Here is a 14345-nt window from a genome sequence, read left to right as displayed (position 1 = left end):
ACGGCTGGACATTATCTTGGACGACACCAGTATTATTGCTCGAGGTCCAGAAGACCTCTTTCTCTTTCCTTCCTTGGGATTTGCCCCTTTCTTTTGAAGGCGTTGAGGAAGCTTGCAAAGACAAGCACCAGAACAGAATCCCCGCTCAGGTAATGTAAGCGGGCGTTTGGGTGATTATTTGGTATTTTCATGTTTGAAGGTTTTAGGCATATCCATGGCCAGGCGTTTTTTTTTTTTTTTTTTTTTATCTTTCTACTTTATTCGCCTCGCTGGTTCCCTTCCCTAGCCAGAGAATGGCTGATTATGTTTTTATCCTCTTTTTTTTCCTTTGGACTAGGATTATATTGCATTTCCAAGTTGGAGGGACCAGTAGCTGCTAGCCGGCACAGACGACCAAAGGAATGAGCGAGAGAGCGAGCACATGATTGCTCTGGTATGGAACGGAACAGAACAGAAGTGTTTCCTTTATCTTCTTACCCTCTCTTCATCTACACTCATCTTCTTTCTCGTTATATGCTTTAGTAATATCTCGCCCATCTTTGGCTTCGGCCGTTATATTGGTGCTATTTTCTGGATATTGGGATATTTTTTTCCATCTATCTTTCTATTTCTTTATCTTTTTTTGGGACATGGGAAAGGGCAATGTGGGTTCAGATGGATCTTTTTTTTAACGGGACGGTATCGTTATATGACCGAGAAAGAGTCATGGGTAGCGGTGGGATCGGATATGGGCGAGGACTGGTTTTTGTGCGTGAATTTGTATGATTTTAGATTGTTGCGTTTCAGCGCGTAGCCTAGTCCATGATACCAATACCATTGCTGCCAACGTTTTTGGAAACTCTTGTGTTTGCCCTTGTTTCTCTTGCTTTGTGATAGATGTGTTTGTTGTATGCGGTGTTTCGGAATGACGAGTGAATGCTGTTTGCATGACGGGTTCGCGCAGAAGCAATTCACTATGGGTGGCTTGGAACGCCGCGTTTTCGATGCTCATCACACATTAAAGTCGGCTCCTTGTACATTTGGACATTGCATCTAAAGGAACAGAGAATGGGTAGTTGACGCAAGATTTCTTCCCTTTTCAAAATGTCCTCTTCACAAACTACCCAAGTGCCCTCCACGACTAGCCATCCCAGCCAACAGTCGGACTCGTCCCTCAGAAAAGCGGAAACCATGACAGAAGATCACCCGTCGGCAGATCTCTTCCTAGTAATCAGCCGTGCCGCTGCACAACGCCAACGAGAAAGCATTCAGCAGCGCGAGAAACAGCAGCTTCTGGAACGGAAGTGGAAGGAAGAACACGTGCTGAAGCCACAAAGGGCACGGGAAGAAGAGGCAGAGGCAGAGGAAAAGACGAAGAAATTGATAGCTGAGCTATTTGAGAAAGAATTGAACGGGTGGAGAGAGAAACGCTTCAAGGCCGAGGCGCGGAACTATCTTTCGAGGGCCGAGGTCGATGCGGAAGTACAGCGGTTGGTGGAGGCGGTGGTTCAGGGGATTGGCATGGACAAGCGTCGCATGGAGGACGGGACGGAAGAATCGCACGATGTGTGGCGGGAGAGGATGGTCGACCTTAGGAAGCAGATTTACCGGGTTTGGAACGACAACGAAGACAGGATTCGCATGGGTCTGCCACAGTATGTGGAGGGATACCCCGTGAGGGAAGGGATTTGTCCACCAAAGTTTACGGCCGGGGAGAGGCAGAAGATGTCCGGTCTGGGGGGCTGTTTGCAGTGTGAAGTGAAGCGGTTGGCATGTTCGATGAGTGTGCAGGCGAGAGGTTCGGGGAAGGATTTGAAGAATAGGGGGTGTAAGAGATGTGAGGCGGACGGTGATCGGTGCATTATCCAGTGTGAGCTGGAGCTTGTTGAAGAGGGACAAGAGGAAGGACAGGATCAGGAGGGAAAGGATAAGGAGAAGAAGGTGGGCCATATATGGGATTGGTGGGATGGAGCACCAGACCGGGAGCCGGACACGGATTCGGTGGCCGAGGCCGTCGAGATGTGGGAGCGCCGTCGAAGGGGAGCGAGGTTGGAACCAGTAGGGGGCGTGTTGCAGTGGATTGAGGTAAGGAGCTTCGCGCCTCCGCGTGGCGGCAAAGAAGAGTGATTGATTATATGTTGGTGTTGCAAACTCGGCAGCTTGATTCAGCGCATGGCACGGATACTCTTCTGCTCTGTGGTTAAATAAAGGTGTATATTGACTTCCTGCAGTATATGCGAGGAGCATTCGGAAACAAGTATGAATCGAAATTGTGTAAGTCCCCATGGTCCTGCTAGGGACCACCACCAGCAAACCTATCTGTGCCAAGAAGAAAGGACCATATTTCTCAGTATCAAAGGACTACATCTGTATACTCTCATCCCAGGTATTGTTTATCAGACACAATAATACCACTGCACTTCCTCGCATACGTATCTTCAAAATGGGGTCATCAAACCTACCTAGGTAAATTCACTTCCTTTCAAATCTTCGGCTCAAAGGGAGTCCGAAATCCGAAACTATTCACTCGCAAGATAGGCCGAATCATCTGCAACGTCTCAAATCTTCCAAGCACACATCTTCACCGGGGAGATTGTTGATTTTACCTGCAATAGCGAGACTTTAGCATTCGTCGCCCCTAGCGTCTCCATTCTCCACCGCGGTTTGTATGGAATCTGTCAGAAACTTGGCATTCAGGCGTTTCAATTCTGCCAACACATCTTGCCTGTGAGTCTTAGAGTGAGGCGGATTCAAGTGCCTATCAAGGCCAGGAAGAGGGAGTTGAAGTACATCGCAAACTCGCAGTTGTTTCGACGTCATAATGGGGGTATCTGAGTTGCGGTGTCCTTTGGGACGATCGCGGTGTGGTGTATTCTGTTTTTGTTCCCCTTTGTGAATCACATCAGGACCTTCTTTGGCCAGTTCGGACTCGGTTGGCTTGCCAGGTTCATGCGGCAGTGACGACAATTGCGGTAATGGTACTACCCTAGTCGCTTTCATGTCTTTTTGGACATCTCGAAAGTATCCTGACGTCTCGGTGCAAGCCGGGGAGCTCCACCGGATCGATTTATGACCTCTAGCATCAGATAATTTGGTAGATGTTGAGGGGGGTGAAGGGGGCTGAAGACTAGCCAAGTCCCAGGGCATTGGCTTGAGTTGGGTATCATCACTCAAGTCTGATAGGCACCGTCTATCAAGTTGTAGGAAGAATTCAAAATGTTTTTGCGGTGTACAAAACCAATCGTGGCACTCTGCCTCGGCAGCAGTTATTCGATTTATTGGTGTTAGCTGAAGACATGCCAAGGCAAATCTCTGGCTATTCGAGGAGCGTTTTGGCGATGATCCTTTAATCATGTCCTTCACCATTGGTTCAAGGGATTGTTGATCCATGCGAGTCAGATTTCCGAAACTCTCCACATCAAAGGTCAGCAATCGCAGTGTGACGAGGCCAAGCGACCACATATCAACAGCGGTGGTTTGAGCCTCTCCAGTTGAAAAAACTTCTCTATGGTATACTTGTCAGCCTAAAGTATGCCAAAAATGCAACATCATTTTGGTCTTACGGAGCTTTGTATTCAAATGTGCCAATATCTGTCATCATTCGGCTTCGGCGAGGAACAGCGCAAGCACCAAAATCCGACAGCATAATTCGATGGTAGGCTATCTTTGGGGAATATGCTAGCAGAATATTCTCCGGTTTCAAGTCTCTGTGGATGATGCCCTTTCTGTGAAGATAGGCGAGGCCACGTACCACCTGCCGGAGAATAATTCGACAGTCAATCTCCTGAATAGATTCATGGCGATTGATGAAGGAGACAAGATCGCCGCCAGACGCAAGCGCAGTAAAGATGTACCTGGATTGCAGAATTAATATGCCGAAAGTACTTGGTAGGCGTACGAGATTCATTGCTCACAGAGAGTGTGGAGAAATAACGGCGTCGGTGTAGGGCAAGATGTTGGGCTAGAGCAAGTTAGCATCCTCCTAGGTGTCCGGGTCCTCACTGAAAGCAGACTCACATGCTTGAGCTGTCGGAGAACATCAATCTCTTGAAGCTTCCGGTAGAGCTCCTCTCGAGGCATCTTGCCATCCTGCCTACCCAGATTGACCACTTTGCAGACAAGCTGTCTCTTGGTCTTTGATTCAGTGGCCAAATAGACAGCTCCCTCCGCACCACTGCCCAGGCATCGTGGGGTTATGAGATACTCGTTTTTAAAAACCTTTGCTTGTTAGATTAATTGAATAGTAGCAACTAAGGTGAGGAGGACAAACTTGGCATTCGTCTTTCTGAATGGCCGTTAGGGGCCGAGGTGGAGGCGTTCGAGGTTGGCGAAATATGAACTTCCAATGGGGTCGAATTTCAATGGAATCGCCATCTTGTAAGAGATACCCAGAAGATATCTGGGGGCCAACGCCAATCATCTGGCCGTTGACAAACGTCCCGTTGACAGACTTGCGATCTCGCACATAGACGTGGTTGACTGATGGTTCATAGACAATGACATATATTTCACAGTGATTTCGTGACACAAGGTTCTCCGAATCGGTTTGAATAGAGAAAGTACTATAAGCATCATTAGCAACGCGACTCTGCAAGACAAATATCAGTTCACGAGCCTACTTGGCATCCGGATCTCGTCCAATCTTGAAGATTTCCTGCTCCTAGATCGGAAGGTCTTCAATAGGCTGGTCACTGATACGGTTGTCCACTAAGCGCAGATATGCGGCTGGCAGCTCATAATCGTCATCGCAGCTGTTGTCCAAATCGGCTGGTGCAGCTTCCATAACGAGCAATCCCGTATATAAAGAGATGTCAAGAGAATTCAGAGTGCAGAGAAAGGATCAAAATATTCACGTGTGCAATTTCAAAAGAAGAAACTCAAAATTCTCGAAATTGCTTTCCTACGCTTTACCAGCCAACACTGCTACCCTAGAAACTGCAGGAATAACCGACTTACAATTTTGGATGGACCTCAATCGCTCCTGCTCTCTCCGTTGCTCTATCATGATACGACATACAGTGTGGATACTGTATTCCTTACTACACTTGCACCGTGTGCCCAGATGCTCACGCACGGGCCTCACTGAGGGGCCCACGTGATATCCGGGGGGTTTGTGCCCTACAGCAGCCTTGTCAAAGAGCTTGAAATTCCCCCGCTCTCGCGAAAGTTCCTTTCTTGTACCTCATCCCAACAACGATTCTCATCAAAGAACAAGTAAGCATACCCCCCCTTGCAGCGCTTTTGAAAGCATTTCGGACGCAGACAAGGCATTGGCGCAATGCCAATGCCTTGTTTGATGTGAATGCCGCCTGCCTTGCTGCCAGAACCACCCCACTAACAAGCTCCCAGACGCATCGTTCAAGATGAGAGCCAAATGGAGGAAGAAGCGCGTTCGTCGCCTTAAGCGCAAGAGAAGAAAGATGAGGGCTCGCTCGTAAGTGCCATCCAATTTGCCGACGCTGCTGCTCTGAAGCTTGGAGCTAACTGGACAATTAGCAAATAAACGACTCGCTCTGCTACCTGACTTGACGCATCTTTCACATTTTTAATGAGTTCACGATAAAACACGACAAGCAAAGCTGCTGCACCACGACACCACTATGAACGATTGCGACCATTCAGTTGGAATGCATATCAGGTGCACCTCGCCAATTCAGCTACGGGAGTCAATGGACGAACGCGAGAGATGAGAACTGGACAATTTCAGCCAGGTGGAGACATCGTTTTGAGGAACGCAAGGCCATGAAGCAAAAGCTGTTGCAAGAGGCACGCTTAGGATCGATTTACGTTGCTTGACAAGAACAAAAGGCAGAATTTACTTCATTTCCAAACCATTTTTAAGCTTCTTCGTGACGTATTTTTGTCGTAATCATTGGCATGCTAAGCATTAATTGAGCTGGAGCAGCTATGATGCTCGTGTGACCTAATATTTTCAATACAGTTTGTGTGCGAGCTGGCACATTGTTGCCGATGAAGCTCTACAGCTATGCTCCCTTGCTGCCATTAGTGACGTACGTGGTTGCCCATTTAGCTGTGTGGGGTTTGGTCCCTCACCGCCCGCCCGGAAAAATACCGGCTAGATATTTCCTGCCGCCCGATAACCAAAATTTTTTGGAGCAGATATCCCACTTGGCATCAAATTCAGGTCGAAAGAAAGATTGCAGACGCTCAACGCAAAAATGTCGGATCTCAGCAACAAGAAGAGAAAGCGAGACGGGGAAAAGGCCGGCTCCTCGAAGAAAAAGGTCGTCATTGACGCACCGGCTTCAATTGCGACCGTCTCCTCTGTTCTCCGGCCCAAATCATGCCCTCCTGTGATTGGTATGCGGCGCAAACTGGGTGAATTGGATGATGCGCGCATCTGCTAACAATCCATATAGCAAACACTCCAGGAATGGAAATGCCCTCGAACTTGGTCTTCCACTCATATCTGCCTAAGAATGCATCTTCAAAGTCCAAAAAGGCAGCCGACAAGGCACTCCTCCTTCACTCTACAACGCACCGGAATGTGGACTATACAGCAAGAGAAGAAGAGTCGCGCGACTCAAAGCCGCTCCTAAATCACTTCATCGGAATCTACGATCCCAAGTCTGGCAAATTGCAAGTTGTCGAAGCGAAAAAGATGGTCGTTCGCGGCGCCGTCCGCTCTAAGCAGGTGCCAACTTCGTCCGAGTCGGAAGCGAAGAAGGTAAGGGCTCAACTTCTTAATACGAAATCCTCCAGAGATGCAATGTCAAATACTAACGTACAGCAGAGCATTATGGACCAGAGAACAGATCTTGGACAGACTTTCGGAACGAAGAAGGCCAAGAAGGTTATCCAAGACAAGGTGTTGAACGCCATCGCTCCGCAAAGAAAACCTGGCGACTTCAGCACACCCAAATTGGACGATGCCTCCAAGGCCATTCTCAACTCCATCGGCGCAGTTACATCCACAATGGCCTCGAGAGAAGAGCTGCAGGCAGTCATCGACGAAGCCAAGCCAGTGCCCAAGGCAAACCTCGACGCCGAAGAAATCTACGACGTATACCGCCCCGAGGAAATCATCGGAAAAGAAATCCTCAATCTTGTTCCCATCCGAGAATGGCAGGAGAAGGCGAAACACGGCGAAAGCATCCAATTCCGCTCTCGATATGTCGTCTCTCGCGTGCAAGCCATTGCCTCCAACGACTCTGCCGAGATGCGCTTGCGTGTGCTAAGATACCTCTCCATCGTCCTCCTATTCTACCTCTACTCAAAACCCGGCCGCCAAAAGGGTACGCGACAGGTGCCTCCTCGAGATAAGCTCCGAGAGCTCCTCGCGCCAGCGCCCGAGGCGGTCATTGAAAACATTCGTCGCAAGTTCTCGGATGCCGGCCAGCTGAGGAAATTCCACATTGACCTGCTCATCGCGCACTGCTGCGCACTTGCTTGCATCGTCGACAACTTCGAGGTGGACACGCAGAACCTGAGAGACGACCTGCGGATAGAGCAGAAGATGATGAACCAATACTTCCACGAAATCGGAGCCAGGGTGAAGCCTGTCAAGGACAAGGCAGAGGATCGGATGCTGCACATTGCGAAGCTTGCGCTGCCACTAGACTTTCCGAAGCAGCGACAGATGAGGGCGCGTCGATGAGTGTGATCTAAATATGTACGAAAGGGGCCGAAAAAGCAATTAGAAGACAAAGATGTGAGATTTTTATAAATGGGGGGGAGTTATGATTCTACGAGCGGGCGCTGTGAGATATAGTTATATTTCCCATCGTTCGACTGCTCTCACTGCATGGAGGCGTCTTTTCAAAATACATTGTTTCGCATTCACTTTTTGCTAATACCCGGCCATTAACCCATGTTAACCATCTACCGTGGTGAAGAATGAGAAGATGAAGAATATTGTTAATTCATTAGATTGACAGGGTAGAGACAAATCGACGAATTGGCACGAAGCGGAATCCAATGCCGTCGGTGCCCCGCAGAATCGACCCGTAGACCTCGGTATGTCATGTCTGGGGTAAAAAGCGCCGGGTATCCTCACCTCCACGTCTGACAAAACGAGAAGAGTCTCGCTCAGATATATAATAAGGGAGTATTTGTTTCTTTTTTATAAACCATTTCCATTGAAAATCTATTTGGCCATATATATACATTTATTTATATCCCCGTTTCAAGCATTGATACAAGAATAAAAACAAAACACGAACAAATAATGTCGTCCGGCGTAATCTCAATCGAATACCGCGGCCGCGTCGCCGTCATCACCATCGCCAACGAAAAGAAGCTCAATGCGATGGGGCAGCAGCAGTACTTTGAGCTGTCGCAGGCCCTGAGGGAGGTTGCGAAGCATGACGAGGTGTTTGTCACGGTCCTGCTCGGCAAGGGCCGTTTCTTTTCAGCGTACGTTGCTGGCTCTACTATTCAATAGTCCTCTTTTCTTATTCGTTTTTACTTGGTTTCTATATCATCATGAGAAAGTGTCGTGGTTGAAATAATCAAGGGGCAAAGGAACCAGATCTTGAGATCACAGCTAATCACCACACAGAGGCGCGGATGTCAGCATCGGCAGGACAAGCCCCAGCGACCCCGAAGAGGCTCGCAAGCAGTGGCTCCAGACCTTCGTAGCCTTCAACCTCAACATCACAGAGGCCTTTGCCTCGCACCCCAAGATCCTCGTAGTCGGCCTCAACGGCCCCGTCGTCGGGCTCACCGCCGCCCTCGTCTCCCACGCCGACTTCATCTACTGCGCGCCGCACACGTTCCTCCTCACGCCCTTCTCGTCCCTGGGCCTCGTCGCCGAGGGAGGCTCCTCGCGCGCGCTCGTTACGCGGCTCGGACCCGCGAGGGCAAACGAGGCGCTCATCATGAGCAAGCGCATTACGAGCGCGGAGCTGGAGCGGTGCGGCTTCGTGAACAAGATCTTTGAGGAGGTGAAGCAGGGCGAGGACGTAAAGTTCAGAGAGCTGGTGCTCAAGGAGGTGGATGAGAGGCTGGGGGAGCACCTTGTCGGCGATAGCTTGATAGGCATCAAGAAGCTGATAAGGGGGCCGGAGCAGAATATTGTCAACCTGAGCAATTTCACCGAAGTGTTTGCCGGCTTAGAAAGGTTTGTCACTGGCGTCCCACAGGAGGAATTCAGGAAGATTGCAAGCGGCGAGAAGAGGCACAAGCTGTAAACATGACGAATGACGATTCTAAGGCTATGTAATTAATCCGTAATGTCATTAAAGGACAGCCCGCTAGGGAGCAATACGCGAATGTTGCGTGTCTCATGCCAATAATCCAAACAACAAGCTCGTCCGGCTCCAAAAGTGCTTTGCTGCCTTGTCGACGTGCTGTCGTGAGGAATCCTCCAGGCCGCTGCGTTCATATACGGCATCTTCCAGCTTTTGGAACTCGTCTGTTGTCTCTCCCCCTCCATTTCCAACTGAGAGGCGTAGGAGGGAAATGTCGAACAACCATTGGATACAAAGATCTCGTAGCTGATCGTTGCCAGACGTATTGTCCTCTTCTTTCTCGGCTTCCTTGTCTTTCTCATCCGTAATCGCCTCTCCCTTTTCCTCGACTTTGGGCTCTTCCTTGCCATCTCTGTCATTTCCTTCTTGTCCATCTTCTTTTGGCTCCGTCTCCTTCTCTGTATCCTCCTGCGGTTCTTTTTCTTCTTCACCACTGGCCTCCTCTGCCTTCTTTACTTCCTCCTCACTCTCTTCCTTCGGCTCTTCCTTTTCGTTTTCAGCATCCTCCTTCTCTTCCTTTACTCCTCTATCAAATACTATGCTCTGGAGTTCTTGATTCCATGCCTCACATAGCCTCTGGCTAACATGCTTCTTCAAAGCGACCAATGCGGCTGCTGTCCACAGATCAACTCCCGCAGCTGATAGAGAGAGCAACAAGCTATGGAGGAATTGAAATGTCTCTGGCGATGGCTGATTTGGTAATGCTGGGTCACCCTCCCACAGGGGTCTACCAACCGCTACCCTCCCAGAGAGCCCAGCCGTAATGAATTCATCCACTGGGGATTCTGACGCCGAGAGAACAATTGTCTGGTGGAGCGCGGGGACCATGCCTAGGCCAAAATCTTTGATAGAATCGCGCTGTGGCAGTTGGCGGCGAATGTCTCTCAAAACTCGAATCAGATACATGGCGATGGCACTGCTACTACCGCTCTCGGATTTGCCAGTCCATAACTGCTGCATCTCCTTTTCAAGGGCTTCAAAAGATGCATCAAGACTAGCGTCTAGCTTCTGCTGCAGCATCTTCGGATCGTCCTTGCTCAGCAGCTGCTGTCTCGCTTCTATAGTCTCTTCATCTTCGATTTCGTCAAAGTCGTTATCCCATCGCTGCTTCTCCAGTTGTCCAACCACCTCCTTTACGTCGTCGATGATGTGGAACCAGGAGTAGTAACAGTTGAGTGCCTTGGACACGGCATCGCTGCGGCCGTAAAATCGTGACGCGACTTCTTGTAGGAATGGGCGAGCGCCGCTAGACAGTGCATCCTCGTAGCCTTCTTCGTCCCATAGACCGGGTAGTTTCCCTGTCACGCCATCTTTCCAGCTATCCAACGTGGCCTTTATTTCAGAGCCAACAATATGTAGTTTGGCGACTTTTGACTCCAGAACAGAGAGCATTTGCGCATTAACGGCCTTTCGCAAATTGTTCTGCATCTCTTCGGAGTCGATACCTCGCACCTTACTGCCTTCGCGTATCCATAGCTGAAGAAGGTTGGTCCGCAGCTCCGTTATGGATTTGAAATCGTGCATAGCCTCCAATGTCTTGTTTAAGCCGCGAAGCAACACTTGTTGGCCCTTTTCGACCCAGCTGTCAAACATTTCCCTTGCTTGCGACCCGTCAAGGTCATCATGGCGAATGAAGGGCGTAAAATACTGAATCTCCTCGCCACACCACCTCTCAAAAATGTCGAGTCGCAGTCCTTCCAGCTTCTGGAGCGAGGCATCCTCTAGAAGAGGCTTCTTTGTCAGGGCATTGAGAGCCTGTGAGAGCTTGTTTGGCACCAAGGCCTGAACGTCCAGCAAAGTCCGGGCGTAGAGCTTTAGGCTCTGGATAACATCGTCTGAGCTCCCCACCCGCTCGTCTTCTTCTTCAGAGTCCAAGGCCACTGCGAGGGCTTTGAATCTCACTTCAAAGAAGTGCCTCAGAGTGTCCTTGGCTCCAGAGCTATTTGCAAGACTATGCGCAGCCAGAGCCTTTAGCACGTCGTCCCTATCAGAGTCGGCGCCAGCCTTCTCCATAGTCTTCTCTAGGGTTCTCTTGAGCCGGCGGCGCAAGCTATCGAGCTTCTTCTTGGCCGCATCGGCGGCTTGTCGAGCCTCGTCGTCGGAAAATTCATTCCCTAGGCTCTTGACCAACAGGCGGCTCAACACCCATACCTTTGCCGTCAGCACCAATCTGTCGCCTGTCTTGATGCTCTCGTCCAGCTCTCCACGACCCCTCAGCAGCCTGCCGACTACCAAGAGGCACCCATCCAGCAGCCTCTGTCTAGCAGACGCAGCAATATCTGATTTCCGCTCCTTTTCCACAAACTTGGCCATGCCAGCAACCTTTGTCGACACCACCGCCCTGCCGCATCGCCAGCCCATGTTGCCCAGCAGCTCCTGGACCGCATCGTTGTCGTTGCGCATCTGAACAATAGTATCGGCCGTGCCCAGCAGATCGCGGTAAGATCCGCCTACCCGCGTGCGCAGGCGGCTTGCTTTATCCTCAATCTCGACATGAAGGGCCTTGTGAATGGAGCGAATCTGGGGGAGTGTGTGGCTCGCGGAGAAGATCTGATCGGAGGTGGTGAACTTGCTCGCGTCGGGGGTAGCCATTGTGGCTTGGCTGTGCGGTGACTGCGACGCTGGAAGCTAGAGCGTTATTATATGAGTGGCATTGGGAAATTCGACGGTGTGTGAAGACAAATGCAAGCTCGAGAGTGCTATTGTATTGCGGCTTGGAGGTGAGGATGTTATTGCGAAAGCGCTACTTGACAAGTAAGATGTGGTGATTTAGTATGGAGGTGGGGCTCCAAATGACAGCTTGGGTGGTGCTTCTATTAGCTACTAAAGTACCCTTGACCTCAACACCAACCAAATGGATTCATAGCCACATTCCATTGTAGAAGCGCTGTGCCATCTTGTGAAATATTATCATAGAAAGGTGACTAATTAAATGTTCTAAAATACTGATGGCTCACAATCACATTGAGAATTTTTCATGAATTCATTTTCACAAAGAATAGGTTATAAGCTGAGTGGGACAATGAATGATATGTGTATATTAATCGCAAGAAATATTCTACAGCTTCGTACTCTTGATGACGGTGGCATTGACACCGCTGATTTCTCCCCGGTAACCTCCCTTGGGCTCGCCGCCTTGCCACACCGGCTTCATGCTCTTCAGCTTCTTCTGCTTGGCCTCGAACTGCTTTCTCCTCTTGACTCTGGGGTTTCGGACATCCTTGCTTCTTCTCGGCGCCAGGCCCTTGTTCTTCTGGATGGCATATGTGATCTTGCGCTTGCCGTCCTCACCAATTTCCTCGGTTTCTACCACCCTGTCGGCCTTGCTTGCGGCGGCATAAGCGGCAAATCGGGCAGCCTTGTCGTCCTTCTTGGCCTTGGAACCGTGGGCCACCATGTCGTAGTACTCGTCCTCATCATCACGGATTGCATTGGCAGCCTTGGAGTCTTCCTCGTCGCTGTCCTCGCCGAGGTTCGCGCCCAGCTTAGAATCCCGCTTTCCTCGCTTCTCGGCCTCAGCAAGGAGACGAGCTTGACGGTCTCGAAGGCGCTCGCGGTGTGGGATATCCATGTCACCACCTGCGTCACGACCAGCACCGGCGCGACGATTGGCCTTTTGCACAATTTGAGATGTGTAAAACTTCAAGCTCTTCTTGCGCGCCGCCTTGTCAGCAGCCGCACGAGCGTCCAAAGTTTCTTCTTCACCAAAGTCTGAACTGTCGTCATCCTGAGCCTGCAGCGCCTTATCTTTGCTCTTTGCCTTGGATTTCGTGTTGATGGGCAGATCGTAAAGATCAGCAACAGTCTCCTCAATTGCCTTGGCCTTTGCCAGCTTCTTGGCCTTGCTTGCCGCAGAAGCCGCGCTCTCCTTGGCCTTCTTTGTCTTCTTCTTGGTCTGTACGAGTGATTCATGTTCGTCCAGCTCAGGGATAGAATCGATGTCTTGCGCCAATGATGCTTCGCCGGATGCGCTGAGTGATCTCATGTCCTTGACCCGCTCCCAGGCCTCGCGGCATTGGACCAGGGTCTCCATCACATCGTGGTCACGGAGCTCTGCAGGATCGATTGTTTTCTGCGATTTGGCAGCGTCGCGAGCTGGAGATGTCAGAATAGCCAAGTAACTAGCCAATGAGGCAACATAGCAGCCAAGCACCCAGTATTTGATGGCAGCCAGGGACTTGCCGGTCGAAGCCTTGGCATCTGTTCTGAGAACCTCCAGCTGGGGTTGCAACTCTTGGAAATCCTTGACGAGGTAGTCAAACTCGGGGTATCGAGCAGACAGCAGCTTCAACCGCTCCTCGGGGCCCATATCGTCAGTGATCTCCACCTCCTTGAGGATTTCGGTGACGGTTTCTGCGCTTTCTTCTTCTTCTTGCTCGGCTGCGAGCCACTCGTCTCCGTCAAAGATGAAGTCTTCTTCCGCCATCTTGGACAGCTTCTTTTGTTGCAGCCTCTTTGCCTCGGTTTCTTCCTCCAGAGCATCGGCTTCGGTCTCGATGTTGTCGGCATTGTAGTATTCCTTCTTGGATGAACCCCACCAGCCCTCTTCCTCGCCTTCCTCTCCTTCGGCTTTGTCTTCTTCATCTTGTGAATCGTCGTACCCTGCGGCGGCCTTTCGTTTTGATTTGTTCGGCCGGGGCTTGCTGCCGGAATCTGATTCTTCGTAGCCTAATACTTCTTCGTCGGAGAAATCAATCTCTTCTTCGCCCCTTCTCCGGCGCTTCATGTTGGGCTCGTCATCGAGCATGATTGTGTCTCGGTTCATGAAGAATTCGTCTTCTGAGTTGGCCACATCTTCGTATGAGTTGACCTTGAGGCGAGCGTCTGCCGGGTCCAGCTCTTTTGGCCCGCTGGACTCGGCAGCGCGAGAAGCCTTTCTCTTTTTTGCCATGATTGGAGATGTAGAGCCTTGTCTTTGGGGAAGTCTGTGGCCCAATTTGCGTGTCCGGGATGGAGTCCGCGAACCCTTGGCTGAAAAGCTGGTCTTGATGCGTCGCTGCGCCGGCGATGGCTACGGCCGCTGGAACTTTTTGACGGGACTCTGAAATTTTCCTGGCTGATAAGATAAGAATTTTCGAGTCCCTGGCGCTACTACAGTACCAACGAGGTACGTACCTTTGCATACCTTAGTACAGAGGTGGATAGTATCAGGTA

At 50.4% G+C, this 14345-nt stretch overlaps 6 protein-coding genes across 6 annotated transcripts; 3 read left to right on the top strand and 3 right to left on the bottom strand.

Moving 5' to 3' along the window:
- Positions 1–1083: 1083 nt before the first annotated feature.
- On the top strand, positions 1084–2388 carry TRIVIDRAFT_204200 (uncharacterized protein; the record flags this gene model as incomplete). The annotated part of the gene is made up of 3 exons (XM_014097511.1): positions 1084–2064; positions 2211–2253; positions 2366–2388. The coding sequence occupies 3 exons, from the start codon at positions 1084–1086 to the stop codon at positions 2386–2388; spliced, it is 1047 nt and encodes a 348-aa protein (XP_013952986.1).
- Positions 2389–3093: 705 nt separating this feature from the next.
- TRIVIDRAFT_3907 (uncharacterized protein) lies at positions 3094–4639 on the bottom strand (the record flags this gene model as incomplete). The annotated part of the gene is made up of 6 exons (XM_014097375.1): positions 3094–3484; positions 3543–3833; positions 3894–3940; positions 3997–4197; positions 4250–4541; positions 4599–4639. Coding segments are annotated over 6 exons (1263 nt in total), but the record flags the coding sequence as incomplete, so codon positions are not given.
- Positions 4640–6637: 1998 nt separating this feature from the next.
- TRIVIDRAFT_216634 (uncharacterized protein) lies at positions 6638–7781 on the top strand (the record flags this gene model as incomplete). Its single annotated transcript, XM_014097510.1, has 2 exons — positions 6638–6667; positions 6734–7781. The coding sequence occupies one exon, from the start codon at positions 6740–6742 to the stop codon at positions 7595–7597; it is 858 nt and encodes a 285-aa protein (XP_013952985.1).
- A 386-nt stretch (positions 7782–8167) lies between these two features.
- TRIVIDRAFT_57638 (uncharacterized protein) lies at positions 8168–9131 on the top strand (the record flags this gene model as incomplete). The annotated part of the gene is made up of 2 exons (XM_014097509.1): positions 8168–8355; positions 8501–9131. 2 exons carry the CDS (start codon positions 8168–8170, stop codon positions 9129–9131), a joined length of 819 nt encoding a protein of 272 aa, XP_013952984.1.
- TRIVIDRAFT_213809 (uncharacterized protein) lies at positions 9130–11783 on the bottom strand (the record flags this gene model as incomplete). The annotated part of the gene is made up of 1 exon (XM_014097508.1): positions 9130–11783. One exon carries the CDS (start codon positions 11781–11783, stop codon positions 9225–9227), a length of 2559 nt encoding a protein of 852 aa, XP_013952983.1.
- Positions 11784–12207: 424 nt separating this feature from the next.
- Positions 12208–14147, bottom strand: TRIVIDRAFT_182202 (uncharacterized protein; the record flags this gene model as incomplete). Its single annotated transcript, XM_014097507.1, has 1 exon — positions 12208–14147. One exon carries the CDS (start codon positions 14080–14082, stop codon positions 12250–12252), a length of 1833 nt encoding a protein of 610 aa, XP_013952982.1.
- Positions 14148–14345: the final 198 nt, after the last annotated feature.

The sequence above is a fragment of the Trichoderma virens genome (assembly GCF_000170995.1).
Source record: "Trichoderma virens Gv29-8 chromosome Unknown TRIVIscaffold_85, whole genome shotgun sequence".
NCBI classification, from domain to species: Eukaryota; Fungi; Ascomycota; class Sordariomycetes; order Hypocreales; family Hypocreaceae; genus Trichoderma; species Trichoderma virens.
This window is presented reverse-complemented; position numbering and strand designations above follow the sequence as displayed.